General features: G+C 39.5%; 1 protein-coding gene and 1 long non-coding RNA gene across 4 annotated transcripts in view; both read left to right on the forward strand.

Moving 5' to 3' along the window:
* The window catches only part of lrrc45 (leucine rich repeat containing 45), a 36,311-nt gene extending 22,175 nt beyond the window's left edge, over positions 1 to 14,136 (forward strand). For all 3 annotated transcript variants that reach the window (XM_033044564.1, XM_033044565.1, XM_033044566.1), the window contains exons 12-18: positions 639 to 750; positions 1,759 to 1,829; positions 5,131 to 5,223; positions 6,156 to 6,248; positions 6,940 to 7,113; positions 9,586 to 9,733; positions 11,152 to 14,136. In XM_033044564.1, coding sequence (XP_032900455.1) covers positions 639 to 750; positions 1,759 to 1,829; positions 5,131 to 5,223; positions 6,156 to 6,248; positions 6,940 to 7,113; positions 9,586 to 9,733; positions 11,152 to 11,348 — 888 coding nt within the window. In that variant the 3' untranslated portion in view covers positions 11,349 to 14,136. The remainder of the gene's footprint in view (positions 1 to 638; positions 751 to 1,758; positions 1,830 to 5,130; positions 5,224 to 6,155; positions 6,249 to 6,939; positions 7,114 to 9,585; positions 9,734 to 11,151) is intronic.
* Positions 14,137 to 14,608: 472 nt separating this feature from the next.
* LOC116988095 lies at positions 14,609 to 19,957 on the forward strand. The gene is made up of 3 exons (XR_004415857.1): positions 14,609 to 16,832; positions 18,931 to 18,936; positions 19,947 to 19,957. It is a non-coding gene; the product is annotated as an uncharacterized LOC116988095 (long non-coding RNA).
* The last annotated feature ends 499 nt before the right edge of the window (positions 19,958 to 20,456 follow it).

A 20,456-nucleotide genomic window follows, 5' to 3' on the forward strand; every position in this document is an offset into this window, starting at 1 on the left:
AGTAATTTAATGAAAGCTGTATCCTTCTCATCTCTAGAGGCATCTCCCCCATTTCAACCTGTAATGCTGCTGTTGGAGTTGTTTTTATTGCACCTGTACATATTCTCAATGCCTGATATTGAATGTTGTCTATTTTCCCCCTCTGAGGCCTTCGCAGAACAGCTGTATTTATACTGAGATTAGATTACACACAAGTGGACTCTATTTACTAATTAGTTGACTTCTGAAGGCAATTGGTTGCACTGGATTTTATTTAGGGGTATCAGAGTAAAGGGGGCTGAATACCTTTGCACGCCACACTTTTCAGTTTTTTATTTGTAAAAAAATTTGAAAACCATGTATCATTTTCCTTCCACTTCACAATTATGCGCCACTTTGTGTTGGTCTATCACATAAAATCCCAATAAAATACATTTAAATTTGTGGTTGTAACGTGACAAAATGTGGAAAAGTTCAAGGGGTATGAAAACTTTTGCAAGCCACTGTAACTTTCTCGGTTTATAGTTTAGTTTTGGTTATCTAATTTAAGACTAGGTTTTTAATTAAATTTATGAACAATTACAGTATGCAGTGATGGTATGTCAATTGTCTATTTCCTAAACATGTACCAGATGCTATTTTTTGCATGTGTCACATAGGTAGATGAATTGGAACGACGGAGTAAAAGCCAGCACGATCAGATCTGCCATCTGAAGCAAGAATTGATCAGCATGACTGCAGACATGAAACGGAAAGTAGCGCAAACTGAAGGTACTATAATAGTCACTTTTCTTATGAAATAAATAAGAGCAGGTTCTGATGGACCTGATAGGTCATTCGCAGACGGTATTTTGGGATTCCTTCCCTTTCCTCCCATAATGGGGAAGAAGCAGTCAGGGTGCTATTGAGAGCTCGAGCACGTGTCAGGAGCACACCCAGGCAGAAGGGGTGCACACCTCATACACTATCCACATACCCTCCCAATCAGTCACCTGCTCCAATTGAGAAAGAGTGTTTAGTTCTTATATTGACTTCCACTACCATCTCAACCACAAAACCAACATGGAGAAAAGTTATCCTGAATGTCTAAAGAAGAGCATAAGATTGTCAGATGTGATCTGTATTCAGTCCTTGATTTAGTACCCGAATTCTCCACTGCTGGATTGAATGGTGAATCCAGAGGAGATCAGTTCTGCCAGCATCTGACCTCCAGCTTGTGTGACGTGCAGTTCAAAGTGTAGGGCAGAAAGTGTGCACAATTTGGCCCCATATTCACCAATTGCATTTTATTTTATGTAATCTTTACTTGAACAATAACATTAAATTGAATAGCATGGATGGGGGAAATCGTCTCAATGTTTTAGTGATCCCTTGCAGGTTTTGTTGAAGGTTTTGTTGCTCAGTGGTTGCACTTCAATGCAATTACTTATTTGTGGTTTTACAGTGGCATCAATAAATGTAAACTGCTGAACTATGTGCAAGTATTGCAAAACTGGTTCAAGGTAAATAAGTGGTTGAAATCTATGAATAATGCCTTCACAAAAGCCAATTAAATTTGAGTTCTTGAAATCTGCCTGAATATGATTTGAAAGCTAACACTGTGTTTATGAGTATTGGACCATTGTTTTAAGTCCAAGATGAAAATGTAATAATGGAAAAGTAGGATATTTTTACACACATATATTTCTGGAATCTGCTTGAGTTTATTTCTACAACTTTGCTCTCAATCCTTAAAAGTTAGTTACTGATTGCATTTTCAATTCCATTTTGAACTGTCAGAGCGCCTAGAAGCTGAGAAGAAGAGATATAAACAAGTGCTGGATGATACAGATGCAGTACGGCAGAAAGAGGTAATGTGGCTCTGAGCCCTTTAACAAAAAAAAATCCATCGTATCCTCCTTGTATCTTTAGTCCAAACTTTTTGCACTGCTCTCCCAGAACTTGAACATTCATTAATGAAAATGGTTGCTTTGTGTTCTCACATCTAATCCGGTGACAATCTTACCTCTAAAATCCTACATTCAACCTTTGTTGTCTTTTGGAAACAAACTTAATTTCTACAGAAAAGACAATATAATTAATATATTAATTAAATTAGGTTGTTTCTCCATTGACTTTTCTGGCTTAAATCCCTCATCCCCTGTAGAATATATTTTCTGCTCCTTCTCCTGTCTATGATATGATAAACAGAGCAAGTTGGGGCCAAATGAGTATTTTGGATAGTATAGCTTACTCTACATCTTTGGATAGTGTACCTCACTCTACATCTTCTGGAAGCCGAGGGTCACATAACATAACTTACCACTTGCACGGATTTATACACCCCTTCCCCCACCCCCGTTCCAGCACTTGCATCAGAAATGTATATTTAAGGGCCAGTCCCACTGACGCGACCTTTCAGCGACTGTCTTCGACCATCAAGCTCGAGGGCACTCGCCTGGAAAACCTCGAGCTGGATAGACCGTCAGCAATGAAACCGCGAGCTGGATCAACCGACCACACACACACACGCGCGCGCACACACACACACGCACACAGACACACACGCACACACGCACACAGACACACACACAGACAGCGGGGGAGCGCTGTCTGAAACGGCTGCACAGTACGGTAAGTCCTTTAGAGTGGGTGGGGGGAGAAGAAGTGGAGACACTTTTAAGAAGCCAGACAACTTATATTAAAGTTTAGCGGGCATTTTACATTACCGGTCGGTTTTCCTTAGACCTGAAAACTCTAATGAGCCAATTTAAAATGCCCGGTCAGCGAAGGAGATTGCTTACGGCTGCCCTCGACTGCCTATAACTACATAGCGACCCCACTGCACTGCATTACGAGTTTAAAAGAACCATGCCGACCAATTTTCTCGCGGAAAATATTTCAATATGCTGAAAAGTTTTCCTCGACCAAACTGGGGCCGTGAGTAGGCGGGAACTTCCCTCTAGCATGAAGGAGAGTTCCAGTGACTTCATAGGACCTCCTATGACCATGTGTCGACCATGCTGCGAGTTTGAGTCGAGGACAAACTCTTCTAAACTCGCAGATTAGGCCGCCGCAGTGGGACAGCCCCTTTATTGTTTTTTCTTTACCCTTCAGCTAAAGTGTATCACATCACACTGCTCTGTGTATTGCATTTCATGTGTCACTTACCTGCCCATTCTGCCAAACTTATCGATTTTATACTTTCACATTTTTAATATGACATTATTACATATGATTAAAGTAAAAAAATAAAATATATGAATTAAATTAGGTGGTCAGGCCCTTAAACAGCTTACAGGATGGCAATCTGCCATGAACACCAACAGCAAGGAATGATGTGCCTCATGGCACCTTTCTGTTTACAAAAATGCACTGTCTTCCCATATCTAAAAAAATCTCTGGTGTTTGTCTTGACCTTTGGGGGAACATCACTGTATGCTTCCTGCCTTCAGTCCAGTTTGGTCCATGATGTTACTGATCCTTGAATTCCATGGGCTGCAATTTTGCTAATCAGCCTTTAGTCTGGGATTATACCAAAGCCACACAACCTCCTTGAGTACAGCGGAGAGGGGGTGGAAAGTGGAGCAGAATGAGAATTTAGATGATTATCATTTGCATTCAGTTTGGGATAATACGCACTTTATAGAAAAACAAACTTTGCTCCAAATTTAAATGACTCCATTTTATTTCAATTCAATGTGACTAGATTGTTGCATTGTACTAGTCACTTCTGTCAAGGACCAAGCAGTCGAGCATGGTCTCCAATCATATTAGACATTCTTGTCATTGAACTTGGACCATAAGTCCACGTCATGTTGAAATAATTTGTTCAGGTGATCTTGCATTCCTTAGAACGGCATGAAAGAAGAATCATCTTCAATGCTGAAGGACTACCTAAGCGTTTTGTGCGTCAAGTGCTGAGATTGAGTATGGCTTCCAGCAGATGGCAGCAGAAAGCAATTACAAGCTAACTTGTCAATGGATTAAAAATGAAAAGGGAATCGTAAATGTTAAAATTCTAAAACTTCTTATGCACATGAAGAGAAATTAAGAAAGCTTGGGAACATTCTGGGAAATCCAGGTGAAAAATAAGAGTTAGGTAGACAATTATTGACGTATGATGAAAGAATGGGTCAACTGGGCTTCTATTTGCTGGAATTTAGAAGGATGAGAGAGGATCTTATAGAAACATAAAATTCTTAGAGGATTGGACAGGGTAGATGCAGGAAAAATGTTTCCGATGTCGGGAGAGTCCAGAACCAGGGGTCACAGTTTAAGAATAAGGGGTCGGCCATTTAGGACTGAGATGAGGAAAAAATATTTCGACCAGAGAGTTGTGATTCTGTGGAATTCTCTGCCACCGAAGGCAGTGGAAGCCAATTCACTGGATATTTTCAAGAGAGTTAGATTTAGCTCTTGGGGCTGCGGGAATCAACGGATATGGGGTAAAGGTAGGAACCGGATAATTTTGGATGGTCAGCCAAGATCATACTGAATGGCAGTGCTGGCTCGAAGGACCGAATTGCCTACTCCTGAACCTATTTTCTGTGTTTCTATGTAAATCTTGCTCAGAAATCCTTAAAATAGCTAAAAACTCAAGGTAGCCTCTGAAAGTGAACATTCTGGGTCTTTAATTTTCCATGTTATTCTGCCAAAAATTAGCTGCAGTTCATTAATTCCCTGTGTTTGATGTAGTTGTATAACTTTAGACAATATATACATTTGTTATATTAGACATTATTAACAAGGAAATGAAAAATATGCCATTGTGTACACTCTAAATGTTTGAATACTGCAATACTTGAAATATGGAGCAGGGCAGTGGTTTTTGTAGACAATAAAGTACAGGTACACACGATCAATATGTCATGTTGCCAGAAAACAGCATAATGACGTTTAATGTTTTTAAGGTGCCAGTACGCACAGAAAATGGGTTTAAAATTCGTCATTGGTCAGCAGTACGAAACAAATGCTAGATTAGCAACCACCTCTTGCATCCCAATTCTGAGAGGCAGGAACAATGGAAGGAATTGAATGGAATATTGGTAGAGGAGTACAAAGAGCGGCAGATACTGTAGAACCTGTTAAAGATTAGCAACCAAAGACAAATGATGACCCTAAGGTATCTGATCAGGGAACATTTAATTGTGTTTATTTTAATCTGACCAGATGAACCACATGAAACATAACCTGGATGAGACACAGCGGTCACTGCAGGAAAGGATTCACAAACTTGAAGACGTTAAACTTCAGCTGGAAGAAGTGAGTGAGCACACTGGTTGAGTATTAGAGTTGGTACAATTATAACATAGCAATACCTCACCTCATCAACTTTAGACTTTAGGAATACAGTGCGGAAACTGTCCCTTCAACCCACCGAGTCCACACCGACCAGCGATTACCCTGTACACTAGCACTATCCTTTGCTCTAAGGACATTTTAGATTTTTTTTTACTGAAGCCAATTAACCTACAAACCTGTAGGTCTTTGGAGTGTGGGAGGAAATCGGCACATCCGGAAAAAAACCACGCGGTCACAGGGAGAACGTGTGAACTCCGTACTGATAGCACCTGTAGTCACGATCAAATCCAGGTCTGTGGCAGCAACTCCACTGCTGCACCACTGTACCGCCCCAAATAACGGAAATTGTGACGCCATGAAATTTATTATATGGTTGCAAATAATTCACTGGGGTGCAACAGATGTGGCTATCCATAATTATAAGCCTTTCATTCCTTCAGCTTTGTAACTCTGTAAGACATATGTTAGATCTTGTCTGGAAGTTAAACCTAATGTAAAAACTATAGTAGGAACATTTTGGTTGGCATTTTCAAATAAAAAAGATACAAAGTGCTGGTATTTGTATCAAAGCGAAGGAAATAGGCAGCGTTTCAGTCTGAAGAAGGGTTTCGGCCCGAAATGTTGCCTATTTCCTTCACTCCATAGATGCTGCTGCACCCGCTGAGTTTCTCCAGCATTTTTGTGTACCTTCGAATTTTACAGCATCTGCAGTTCCTTCTTAAATACAAAGAGCTGGAGTAACTCAGCGGGTCAGGCAGCATCACTGGAGATCATAGATAGGTGACATTTTGGGTCGGGTCCCTTCTTCAAACTGGTCAGCTACGATCATTAAAAATCACTTCAAAAATAATAATTCTTGAATGCCTAACGTTTTGTATTCTTTGTGGCGACAGGACTTAAGCCGGGCAAAGGCAGCTGCGATAACTGACCGGGCACAAGCTGAAGAGGAGCAGATCAAAATAAGGAATCACGCACGATTGGAAGAGGTAATGAATATGGAAAAAAACTCTTTATTGAAAACTCTGTCGGCAAATAACTTAATTTCAAGTGTTTGTTTCATACTAGGTGTACGACTATAAATGCATTCTATTTGTTCAAAACCAAATCTCTAGGTCTCGGGGCATGTATGTGGGGTTGAATAAGTAACTAGTTAAGAATCAAGAATCTTTAACTCATCTGTACTGCTAACAGAACAATGACATATTTGTTTGCTGAAGCGTAACAGGCCCGTTAATGTAATAACAGACAAAGACATATACAATAATTAGTCGTTAATTCAGCATACCCTAAGTTCCACATTATTGGATTAAGCTTGTTATTTAACTGGCACAGTACATGTAAGACAAGCCATGAAAGTGCCCTGCATCTGGATTTAAACTCCAATACGTCATCCTACAGTAGTATAATTTAGTGCAATGAAACCCAAAGGAAGAAAACAAGGGCACTAGTTCAGAAAAATCAATTTCTGCAGTTAATGCCTTTATTAAGTTATAGGAAAGTGACTAATATTATCTGTCGGTAAAAAAAACCAATTAATTTCTGTGAGGCAACAACAAAGCCCAAGGGCAACAATGGCTATTATTAATTAATATCTAAAAGAAAGATGTATAATGCTATAAGTGTATGTGGATTGGAATTTTTTTTTTATTGCTCATCAATTTTATTTCATTTATTCAGCAACAGAGATTAGTTCACTTGGAAGAGAAGGTACATCACCTTAATCAGTCGCGTGATGAAATCCAGAATCGTTGCACAGTCCAGACACAAACCATCACTGAGCTACAAGGAAAGAACAATAAGCATACATTTGAAAATGAAAGTTTAAAGCGCCGAATCGAAGATCTAAATCAGGTACTTAGGATCCTGATTCAATGGCACATACTGATTCCTTCCGGCAGGTGCCACTGAGGTGTTAATTTAAGGTTATCGTTTCATTTTCACGTAATGATAACTAAACCACGTTTACTCAAGGGGATTATTTAAAGCTGAAGAAATGTCCGTTTCTCATTTAACTTCCTAATATTTTGATGTTAATTTTGTGACTTAATTGCAATCCCACTTCATACACTATGATTTTGTTTTAAATTATGATAAAATATTTCTGATTAAGCTTGCGATGAATGGAAGTGGAAAGGATGTTTCGCCTGGTGGGAGAGTCTAGGACCAGAGGTCATAGCCTCTGAATTAAAGGCGCTCTTTTAGAAAGGAGGTGAGGAGGAACTTATTTAGTCAGAGGGTAGTTAATCAGAGGGTTGTGGAGGCCAAGCCACTGGATATTTTTAAGGCAGAGATAGACAAATTCTTGATTAGACCGGGTGCCAAGGATTAAGGTGGGACGGCTGGAAAATTGGATTAGGAGGCAGAGATCAGCCATAATTGAATGGCGGAGTGGACTTGATGGGCCGAATGGCCTAATTCTACTATAACTTGTGAACTTGTGAAATGCATTTGTCCAGTAACAAATTTCCATTTTCAAGAAATCGATTTAAGCTTTTTTAGCTATTGAAGGATATTGAAGGATTGATGACAACTGCCAAATCTGTAATTACCATATGAATTTCTGTGTCAAGGATAAATTACACAACATTTTGGAGAAAATTAAGTTTACCAATCCAGAAAGAAACAATTGAGGATAATTTGATTCAAATTAAATTAAATTATACTAGAAAAGTTGAAGTTAATTATTATTTCATGCGACAAGGGAAGCAGCAAAATGAAACTGAAATGTGAAAGAACAAAATGATCAAGGTGTTATTGTTGAAGAAAGCTGATTTTTTTGTACTCAAAAGCTATGAGTATGGACCAGTTAGTGGCTAATTGGAGTGCTATTTTTAGCTACTGTGTTTTTTAGCTGAGGGGTCCTCAAAAGATACATTAACACATAAATAATGAAAATTACGGGGTCAAATATTTTGACTAGATAACTGAAACAGGAAACGATTAAAGATTGAAAAAGACCAGAATACGAAATGACAATTCTAGGCCAAATGTTGTTTTTGATGTAAAGACTTAAAATACATAACAAGGTATCATAACTCTCTAGAAGGTGCAGAAAGTGTCAGAGCGGTAGAAGCTGCTGCTATCCAGCTCCATTAATCAGGTTTAATCCTGACCTTGGTTGCTGTCTGTGTAGCATTTACATGTTCTCCTAATGACCTGTTGGATCTCCTCCTATATTCCAAAGAAATTGCCCCTAGTGTAGGTTGGTGGCAGGAAATTCAGGAGGAGTTATAATGTCATACAGCACGGAAACAGCCCTTTTGCCAACATGTTCATGCCAAAATGTCTCATTTACGTTAGTCCCATTTGGCCCATATCCCTCTAAACCTATCATAGAAACATAGAAAATAGGTGCAGGAGTAGGCCATTCGGCCCTTCGAGCCTGCACCGCCATTCAATATGATCATGGCTGATCATCCAACTCAGTATCCTGTACCTGCCTTCTCTCCATACCCCCTGATCTCTTTAGCCACAAGGGCCACATCTAACTCCCTCTTAAATATAGCCAATGAACTGGCCTCAACTACCTTCTGTGGCAGAGAATTCCAGAGATTCACCACTCTCTGTGTAAAAAATGTTTTTCTCATCTCGGTCCTAAAAGATTTCCCCCTTATCCTTAAACTGTGACCCCTTGTTCTGGACTTCCCCAACATCGGGAACAATCTTCCTGCATCTAGCCTGTCCAACCCCTTAAGAATTTTGTAAGTTTCTATAAGATCCCCCCTCAATCTTCTAAATTCTAGCGAGTACAAGCCGAGTCTATCCAGTCTTTCTTCATATGAAAATCCTGACATCCCAGGAATCAGTCTGGTGAACCTTCTCTGTACTCCCTCTATGGCAAGAATGTCTTTCCTCAGATTAGGAGACCAAAACTGTACGCAATACTCCAGGCGTGGTCTCACCAAGACCTTGTACAACTGCAATAGAACCTTTCCTATTCATCTACCTGTCCAAATGCCTTTTACATGTTGTTATTGTACCTGCCTCAACTACTTTATCTGACAATCCATTCCATATACCCACCACCTGTGCAAAATTATTATTTGAAGTGGTGGTGCTGAATTGTTTTAAGTTCTATCTATACATATCTTTGTATGAGATTGAGATGAATGGAGACAACTGTAGGCATTCAGTATGTCTCAAGCTCATCCACCCATCAGTCCATTTGCTGTCTATTTTAATATTATTTTAGTATAGCCTATGAATAACTAACTCTCTGCAGAGAAAGCATATTATGTGTCCAGTATGTGAAAGCTCCTTTCTTTAACTTTATAAAATAGAACTTGAATGTTAAACTTTTAACACTCAAACCCCAATATTCAGGAGCTATCTGGCAAGGATCAAGAGAAGGTTGCAGAGGTAAATAATGTACGAGTGGAGCTCCAAGAACAAATTGGCCATCTACAGGCAGAGAGAGCAGCACAGGAAGGACTCAAGGAGAAAATTTCTGCCTTAGAGAGGCAATTGAAAGGTACGTGAATAGGTATTAACTGAGCAACGTGTCAAACTACTTCCTATTCTTGTAAATTGTCTCCCTAGTAAACAGTTAAGAATGTCTCTTAACATAGAAAAGTACAGGCCAGGAAGAGGCCCTTTGGCCCACGATATCTGTGAACATGATGCCAAGGTAAACTAATCTCATCTATACACAATCCATTTCCTGCATATCCATGTGCCTTTCCAAAAGCATATCTTAATTTAAATCCTAGAATCACTTTTTTGATTAAAGTAGATTATTTTCAGCTACTTGAATGGATTGAGTTTATTTTAGGGTGATAAAATAATTCGTCAACCGTCTGAACACAATGAAGATAAAATAGACTCTGACAATATGCAATAATGGCAACCCTGTACCTTGATCATCGGGTTTCAGCTAAAGGGAGAGGTAGGATAGACTTGGATTGTTTTCTCTGGAATGTCGGAGGTTGAGGAGAGACTTAATAGAATTATATAAAATTATGAGAGGTATAGATAGGGTAGACCAGGGGTCGGCAACCTACGACCGCCAGGCCGAATGTGGCCCGTAACCCGAAATCATCCGGCCCGCAGGTGTATTTTTTTTCCCCCGTAATTATCCGTCCCACAAACTTCCATCATCTCCGGTACCTCCTGGGCCCAAGGCCGCGGCGCCCAGGTGTGGTAACGCAAGGACTCGAGGCCTGTGCTGGCGACGAGCTGCTGAGCTGCGCCGAGCTCTGGCTGTACCGCATCCTGCGCAACTTCTGTGTCTGGGCTTCACTGTCGGGATCGGGGTTGTCTATAGGCCGTCGATGTGGTTCGCCATCCGCTCACAGACATGCGTCCTGGCCCCTATGCAGAACAAGGTTGCCGACCCCTGCGGTAGACAGTCAGAATCTTTTTCCCCAGGCTGGAAATGTCCAACACCAGAGGGCATAGCTATAAGGTGAGAGGGGGAAAGTTTAATAGAGATGTGTGGATCAAGTTTTTTCACTGAGAGTGGTGAGTGTCTGGAATGCAATGCTAAGGGTGGTGGTGGTGGTGGAGGCAGATACAGGAGTGGCATTTAAGTGGCTTTTAGATGGAAGTGCATGGAGAGATAGGGATCATGTGAAGACAGATGAGATCAGTTTAACTATGCATCATGTTTTGCACAAACATTGTGGGCTGATGGGCCTGCTCCTGTACTGTTCTAAATTGATCAACTATTTCAACAGTTGATCTTTTATCTTTTTAAGATGACCGAGTAAATCTCAGAATAGAAACAAAATATGTTAACCTACTATCAATACCAAAACAGGAATGTCTAATACAGGGATGAATATTTTAGTAAATAGCAACCATTATTTTAAACTAGCCCCATAGTATGGCCTTACTTGATGAGTCCAACCCCAGTTTAATTAAACACAGAATTCTCCTGTTTCATTACAGTACAGTCATGTAACCATCGAGAAACCTTGCTGGATAAAGATGGTGAAATTTCCTGCCTATTAGAAAAAATCCGTCTGAAAGACAACGAGATAATTCGGATGAAGGAAGATGAAGCACAACGAGCCAGCTTCCTACACAATGCCATCATCTCCTACGTGCAAGGTTCTCCTCTCGGCAGCCAGTGTACAAAGAAATGAAATGTTACAGCAGGAAAAACAGAAATGTGGGCAACTAGTACAGAGAGACAGATTTTTTTCCTTCAAATTTTGGATTGTAAATTGATGCATAATTGCAAATCCTTTGGAGAAATATTTATATTTTTGGTACAGACTAACTCAATCCACATGTAGAGAGATGGCGGATGATGTTTGCAATGCTGTGTGTCAACAGAAGAAAGGTTCTAAATGAGATGATTTATGATGTAAAACAAATTTTGATGGTAGACAATCAAGTCTGAGAAAAGGTACAAGACTGAAAAATTATAGCCTTTATTTGATTATTGTAATTGTAAATATGTTTGTGGTGATTCATGTACAGATTATCAGAGATTAGTTTGCTTCATGGGAGATTTAAGTAATTGGCTTGGTAAAAATGATGTGCAATTTCTGTTTTGGGGTTCTTTAATGTTTCCGTGGGGAAATCCTGCAGTTTGCTTCTTTCACTAAAATTTTATATTTTATACTTTGACATCTCGAAATCAGAATGTGCAATTCACAGTTCTTAACACTATCTATTAATGTTCAGTGAATCTCTGGTGGATGATGAAATATTCTGTCCAAACATATGGGACTGCACAGAAGCTGTTGAACTTTACAATTTCTGTGCCTTCATCCATAAAAATCTCCTACGGAGATTATTTGCACGGTGGTGTTGAAAACTGGTATATGTACGTGACTGTGAATGTACAAGAGAGTGGATTGGCACCTCACCTTTGAAGTCTCTTGCATCAACTGTTACTCCATAATAATGTAGAACCAGGACATCCCAAATGGTAAAATTAATTTATCCTGTTGAGAGGGGTGGTGAGGTGGAAAACGTTACTGGTGTACTACAACGTATGGACATTTGGGCAAGTGAGAAAGTGGGTACACATTTTGATGAGATATTTTCCAAAGAAAATTATGTAAGATGTTACATCAACATCTGATAACATTGAGTTGTATAGTTTCTCAATGTCTGGACCTTAATCTACATGAGGAAATGCATATAGTCTGTTTTGCTTAGTATCATATGGAAGAGAACAGGGCTCTGGCTAGATGCTTGAAGGTTCCCTCAAGTAATAACAAGGAGTTGGAAAGAAAACCCAAAAGGGAGATGTTCTGAGTGAGTACATCTGGAGAGATAAATAAGAATGGACCCAAGTGAGAGTTTAAAAAATTCAGCAGGTCAAGCAACGTTTGTGAAGGTAAAAGATGCAAGTCAATGTTTTGGGTCAAGTCCCTGCATCAAGGCCAAGACAGAAGAAGAAAGGTCAGCAGACGACACCAACACAAAAGGGGATCGGACAAGGCTGGTAGGTGATTGGTGGAAACTGATGGGGAAAGGATGATGGGTGGAGGGAACGAGATGGAGTGGGACAGAGTCTGGTTGGTAATGGGTAGAATCATAGGGAGGGATGATGGCCAGGTGGAACCAGGTGAGGGGATGGGGGTAGCAAAGGTGAATAAATGGACAGGAAAACTAGATGGACAAGTGAGTGTGTGAGTGGAGGGCACAGGGAGTAACTTGTTGGCTCTGGAGCAATCCATATTCCAAAACTATTCAAGCAACCCCCCACCCCCCCAACATCGGTAGTTACATAAGTAATGCTTCCTGTACTTGTCCCAAACTTGTCGAGTTCATCACGTTTGTCACCAATTTCTACACTCTCAAATTCACCTGGATCATTTCTGATACTTTTTCTATATCTCTCACTCTCCATCTCAAGAGATAGACCTGCCACCAACACGTCCATGAACCCACCGACTCCCAAACCTACTCCAACTATACCTCCTTTCACCCTGCCTCCTGTAAGGATGCTGCCCATATTTTCCTTCAGAGTCTCTATCTCCAGCAATATCTGTCCTCAAGACGAGCCTTCTGCTCAAGAGCTTCTTGAGTGTCTTCCATTCCTCTGTAAGTTTGGCCTCTTCTTGTGTTCCTTGCTTGATAGAGCCCTCAATGCATTACCTCCATTTCTCGTGTCTGCTCACCATTCCCCCCCCCCCCACTTCTCTCCATAGAGAACAGCCATAGTTCCTTCGTTCCTCAGTTTTACCATACCAGCCCATGCATACAGTACATTTTCCTCCACCATAGCTCTAATGTGACCCAACCCCCAGTCACATCTTTCCCTCTTCCTTCCCACCCCACACTATTCTGATTTCCACAGAAACCACTCTCCTCGTGACTCCTCAGTTTCTTAATTCCTCCCTATCTATGCCTCCCCAAGTCCTACCAACCTGTCCTTGTATGCACCACCTGTCCCTTCACCTGCTCCTTCGTTGCCATCCAAACATCCCTTCAAAGTAAGGCAAAGATTCACCTGCACCTCTTGCAACCTGGTCTACTGCATTTGGTGCTCACTATGTAGTCTCCGTAACATTGGTGTAACCAAGCATAGACGGGTTGACATGCACACTGTCTGTAATAGCGATTTTGAGCATTATGTCATTTTAACTCCTTCCCACTCCCACACCAACCTCTCCCTTCTCCATTGAAACAGAGTGACAAAATGCATATTTTAACAACACTATCTCGTATTCCACTTGGGTAACAAGCTGCCAATGATATGAACTTTGAAAAATCTTGAGGGGCAGAGAGAAAATGATTGCTCGCCATCTTTGTTTAACAGGGCAAGGATATCTAAAGCTAAAGGGCATCATTTTAAGGTGAGAGGGGAAAGATTTAAAGGGGACCCAGGGGCAGATTTTTCTTCATATGGTGGTGGGTATATGGAACGAGCTACTAGAAGAAGTGGTAGAGGTGGTTAAAATGACAACGTTTCAAAGGCAATTAAATTTTTTGTGCACCTTTCAAGTTTTTGTGCGTCTCGTGCACGGTCTATACGCTACTTTGCCAATGTTCGGGCTGGCTTTGGGGTTACTGTAAAGAGTGTCAAATCGGTTAGGTGCAACTCTGCATCATCAGGTTTTATTGTTGGAGATGTATTGCGGATACATGTCTATGTCGTAGTGACCCTGATTAACGGTATAAAGTGTACCACGGAAGCTTAATGTTCTCATATGGGTCGAATGCGTCATTGTTCTTAACGCTGCTTGGGTTGTCGACCTGCTCGTGAAAACAGGATACATTTTTTCATATCCATGTTAGACCTTTTGATGGTTTCAGTTGCGGTCCCAACTGACACAAGGTGTTTTTCTGCCAATGGTGTACGGTGCCAAACCTTTGTGCCGCGTCCGATCCCAGGAGGCTGCTACTTGTTTACCCGGTAGCCCCTTCTGCATTACAGCCTATGCCCAGGTTTTTTGAGCCGTTTTACCTTATTGGTCCAGAAAGAGAATATCGATAGTGAGTTCAACCTATTACCTACCCGTCCCATCCCCAACCCACCCCCCCCCCACTGGTTCCATCTATCACTGAATAGCCTCTATTCCACCCTGCTTTATCCTGCTATATTCTGGCACTCGCTCCTCTCTCTTGGTCCTGCAGGATCTCAACCCAAACCGTTCACTTGCACCTTTTGCCTTCACAGCTGCAGCTTGACCTGCTGAGTCCTCCCAGTGTGCTGTCTGTTCCAGATTCCAGCATCTGCAATCTCTTTTGCCTTCAAACCACTGATCGAGCCAGTGATTGAGATGGAAGGCACTGGTATACTCAAGAACATTCAAAGTTGCCTTTAGGTCAAGGAGCATGAGGAAGGATAGTGTATCTTTAATACAATTGCACAGGATTACTTTTTCCCTATATTCGTTCCTCTGGTCTCACACTTCATGCCTCGTCTACCCTTATTTCATGGCTTTGTCCCACCCCACCTCTCTTCCAGCTTTCTCCTACAATCAGTCTGAAGAAGGGTCCCGACCCGAAACATCATCCATCCATGTTCTCCCGAGATGCTGAGCTACTCCAGCATTATATGTCCTGTTTGTAATACCAGACATCGGCAGTTCCTTGTGTCCATAACATTTGTATTTACTGTTCAATCTCTCTTGTGCCAGTGTATGAAAACCGACTGGGAATATTTTTAAATGGCAGAAATGCCGAAAAGGTGCCTATTTCAATCCATTTTAATTTTTGAACAATATTTTGATATTTTAGAAAAACCATAAACGTGTATTCATAGTAAATATATGAGGACATCGAATGAAATCTATCAAATGTCGAACTTCAATTTCGCTGCTGAGGTTCACAGCATCGTTTATTTCCAATTGCTGATTCTGCAGAATTAACAGCTTGCTTAGCAAAATAATTGCACTCTTTCTGTTTGGTTGTGTGTGTGTGTCCATCTGAAGAGAATATAAGTTTATCCTTTCAAGAGCAACTCCAAAAATGAGAAGTATCCAGCCACGTGGACAGTTACATGCTTCCCCATACTCTGACATTTTCCCCTTTCTATCGAAAGGACCAATTGCTGGGTTACGGTCCCACAGATACACAAGACCTTTTGGATAAACCTACCTTTTGAATGCCAATGGATAATTTAACTATGGAAGCAATTACAGTTCTGAATTTTGGGATTTAATCAGAGAAAATCACTTGAGTTGGTCTGGGCTATAAAGTGGCAAATGTGGTTCAAAAGGACTCTGATATTTATAAATATTCCAAAAAAATTAAATCAATTATAATATTATTATCATTAAAGATATTTATGTGAACTTGTAAAAACAAAGAAAACTTGGATTAAACTTGGTTGGGTCAAAAAACCTTTACTTTGTTCTAAACTTGTTCTCTCTCTGCCACTCCCTCTCAGCCTGTTCTCTCCATTCAAATGAATTATATCAACTATTCTATCAACAAAATCACCAAAATAAATTCCCAATAAAAAAAGATGGAGAATTTGTTTTAAATTCACCATGCTGTCGGTCCCTTTTTGAGTCCAATGTCAAAACACAGTCCGTAAATCAGTGGAAAGCTGCAATTAAGTTCATGATCTTTGTATTTGCACGGAAATCTTAAACACAATAGAAAATTGCTGGTGTTTCCATCAGCCCATTGAATTCCTCTTTTTTTTGCCCTGTAAAAACTCATTATGTTTTGAGTTCAGTTTTTAATATTTTAAAGCATAGAAATTATTAATTTAAAAGTCAACAATTCCTTCCCAAGCTGAAATAAGATTCACTCTCGGAAAATACAAGGTACAGCATTTATTTTAATTTAAATGATTCTAATATTCAATAGTTTTTTTCTGCTTGTGTGTTGTAAGCTGTTTAAAACATCTTTGCCCATGGCAGTCAATGACATCTAATGTATGATTATTAATTTCTAATTATACATATTAGCATAAATATAGGTTGTAATGTTATCCTCACTTTTCAAATATCCTTGTATTCAATACAGGATAGAAAATTGTATTTTTAATCGATCCTTTTCATGTCCCCGGACCAACTGGTTTTGCTGTGCATTTTGGTTTTGTTGACCTTTGCAGTTTGAGTACTTGTGTGTTGCAGTTAGTAGTTTATTTCCGCTCGTGGTTGCTCATTTATTACCATCTGAGAAGTACTAATATAAAACTGGCGGATGTGGTATAAAACAAATGAAATAAAGGATGCAATCACCACATTGATGTAAGCCGGCAGTAATGGCATGTGATGGAAAAATGTATTTGTTTTAAATCCCTTTGTTGTTGCAATTTTTATTCGCCTGTAGATTTTGCTGGTAGATGCGTTTGTGAATATTAGGAAATCTCTTCACTATCAATGCTCGTAGAGAGATTTTGAGGCTACTAATGACATTATTTCGATGTGCAGGAATCCATATAACCTGAAAGTGAAGCATGTAACTGATAATTAAGCATTTGCACTAATCTTGATGCATCTCCAGTTTACATCCATAGTCAAACCTCTCCAGATGATGCATCATGGCAAGCAAGGAGAAGCGACAGAGGAGTTACAATTAGCTTTATAGGTGCATACATTTCCTCTATCTTTAATAGGCAGCCTGTGACCGACTTTATGTCCATTTTTCATTTATTTTTAGAACATTTATAGTCTCGCATATATATGTTTTATCACCATGGGACAGAAGCTTTATGTGAAATACAATCAACTCTCCTTGAAAAGATATTAATGCTGAAAGGACTGCTTTGAACTGAATAATCTTTAAGCCAAAAGATAGCTGAACAGAGTAAGATTTTGCTGGAAGTAAATGCTGATTTATTTGACTGGTTGTCTAAAACATTGGACATTTGTTACCCAGTGATCCAGCTGAATCTTGTGTTCACTATTTATTACTCACATCTTTATATACTTCAGACCACAATGGGAACAAATGTTTTCTAAACCAAAGTTTAATCTTATTATTGATTCAGACTTATTGAAATCAAAACTATTGTGATTAGAAAAGTTTTGGATTAGAACTATTGGGTTAGAATAAAGTCGGGCTTAATGACTTTTTCAATTCATCGCCTAATTTCATTTTTAATTAAAGGAATATTAGTAAAAATAAATAAGGCAAGGTTTACAGCATCAAACTAAGTTTTCTATCTACAACCTGGGCCTGAAACATTGGGTGACTTACTCATACCCCTCTGTGAGATTATTTGTGTTCAGCACCATGTACTAAGGCATATTCAGGGTGTAAACTTATTTCAGACCCCAAGTCAATAGTCACTTGTCATTCCAATATTTCATGATGGTAATGAAGCTGTTTTTATATATGAAACTAAATTTACATTGATTTTGTGGTTTTAGTATTTATTTTATGCAATATATTTACTGTGTTTTGTAATTTATTTTGAGGAATAATAAAGTATATTTTTGTTTTGCTTAAAGCAATATGTCTTTTTTTTTAAATGGGACATTTAGCTAAACTTGAAAGTGACCCTTGCTGCTTTACAAAAATCCTAATTCTCTGCTGATGTAAATGGTGAAAAAAATCTCATCACTTTCAAAAGGTTAAGATTAAAGCTGTTTACACAATAGTTTCCTCTTTTAATTAGATAAACTCTTTATCCAGTCCAAAATCTGAACTGGTAGACAGTGTGTCTCCCAATGGAACACACACATATATTTTAATAGAATAAACTATTAGAGGTTTTAGCAGAGCAATCAGCTCTGCATATACTTTATCAAATCTCCACATTTTGTGCAGTGATTTCCCCTTGCAGCATGCTGAATTTGCACATGATTCTAGCAATGTGGCTTTCTGCAAAGTTTTTGCTTAGAACTGCACAAGGCTGAAGACAAAACTGAAGACAAATATACTCTCCATAGTTGAGTTCACAATGACTGGACAGGTAAGGTTTAGAGAGATGTGGGCAAATGGGACTGGCCTAGATGGGGCATCTTGGCTAGCAGGGACCAGTTGGGCCGTTTCTGTGCTCTATGACTCTTTAACTTTTTTTCTGAGTAAACCATTATCACATTTTGGATTATATGAAGGTGGAGTGTCTGAAGAAGGGTCTCGACCCGAAATGTGCACCCATTCCTTCTCTCCAGCGATGCTGCCTGTTCCGCTGAGTTACTCCAGCATTTTGTGTCTATACGGAGGTGGAGGAGAGGTTTTCCTCTTGTTTATTACTTAAACCTATAATGCTATAATCTGAATTATTAGTTGAATCAAAGTGAAAGTTTGTCTGTGAGTGATGGAACAACTGACTTTAATGAACAAAAACACATTGAGTTTAATGTACACATTTCAATTAAATATTCTTTTCCCAAATAGATTCTGCACAAAAACTTGAATCGGTTGGCTGAAATTTTATGTAAGACTGCTGCCAAATTTTCCATATTGAGTGTAACTATTGTTTGCAATGTTGGGCAGCTGCACATTTTTATTATGTTCAAATATTCTGTGTTGATATAAATCAGATCAGTAGTGTGTGTTACAAAGAATTGCAAGTAAATCAAGACTCAAAGATTCTATGTGGAGAAAGCAAAAGCAATAAGGTTGGTGTCTTGTTAAACTCTTGCAAATGTTGTGTATTGTTAAATACATTCCAAAACATGTTTATACAGTAAGAAAATTTGCTACGAGTCACAGTGACAGAGAGTTGGTGACTAAAACCTTGTCACAATGAGATTTTAAAGAGGGCTGGAGGATTCACTACCTCTGCCGAAGGAATCAATAGGTAGACAAACTGAGATTTATGGACTGAATTACAGGATTAAAACTGGTGTTTGGAGTGTAATTATCTAGATTGGGAAGGGGATGGAGATGACAACATTCATTGAATACAAGGATGAGAATTTTGAAATGGTGATGTTACTAAACTGGGAGGAGAGTTGTCATCCTGACTGAAAATGTCATCTATTCATTTCCCTCCACAGTTGCTGCCCGACCCGCTGAGCTACTCCTACACTTGATCTTGTGTCCACAAACACAGGAAATGGATACAAGGGACTTGATGTTAGTTCAAATACAAGCAGCAGAGTTTTGAGTAGCTTCAGTCTATAAAGAACAAAGCTAACTATATTGGAATAGCCAAATCTGGAGGTATCTGGGCATCGATTGGGTTTTCAGCAAAAGATGAGTGAAGTGTAAATGGACAGCCCAGGTGATGGCAGAGATAGGTGATCAGAAGGGGCTGAAATGCAACACAATGCTTACAAACTTGCTCATCCTTGCAGTTGCTGGGGAGAATAATTTGTGTTGTTGATTAAAGACTGAGTTTAATCCTTCCAATGTTCAGTTGGAAGAAATTTCTGCTCATTACTGCCTATAAGACAAGTGGTTTCTGGATGATCAGCGGGTCAAGTATAGAGAGCTGGTTTGGGCATCAGTTTGGTTTGGAAGTAACTCTGGTCTCAGTTATCCAGGTCTGCATGGGCAGGGACATTTTGCAACAATGCAGAGCGTGAACATTCAGATTTGAGTTGAGAAAGGAAAGAAATCTGCAAATATTTCATTGTTTAAGATTTCTTTAAACATTTAAAATGTAGTGAAGTGGAAGTTTGACATAATAGATAAATATTTTAATGAATTGAGAAAAGGAACACCTTTCTATCCAGTTTATAAAACCTGGACACTGAGACGTCGGTACCATAAGATAATATCGACATTGGTGGAAACCCTTCATTAGAAATTCATCATCCCTGTTGTAATAAAAGATATGAAACCTGATATATTCAACAATGACGGAGCAAGAGTTGGCAAACCGCCACCTAGATAACTTCTCAAACCCTGTACTAGTTCAAAAGGAAAATCTG

This window comes from Amblyraja radiata, chromosome 26 (assembly GCF_010909765.2).
Source record: "Amblyraja radiata isolate CabotCenter1 chromosome 26, sAmbRad1.1.pri, whole genome shotgun sequence".
In the NCBI taxonomy this organism is placed as follows: domain Eukaryota; kingdom Metazoa; phylum Chordata; class Chondrichthyes; order Rajiformes; family Rajidae; genus Amblyraja; species Amblyraja radiata.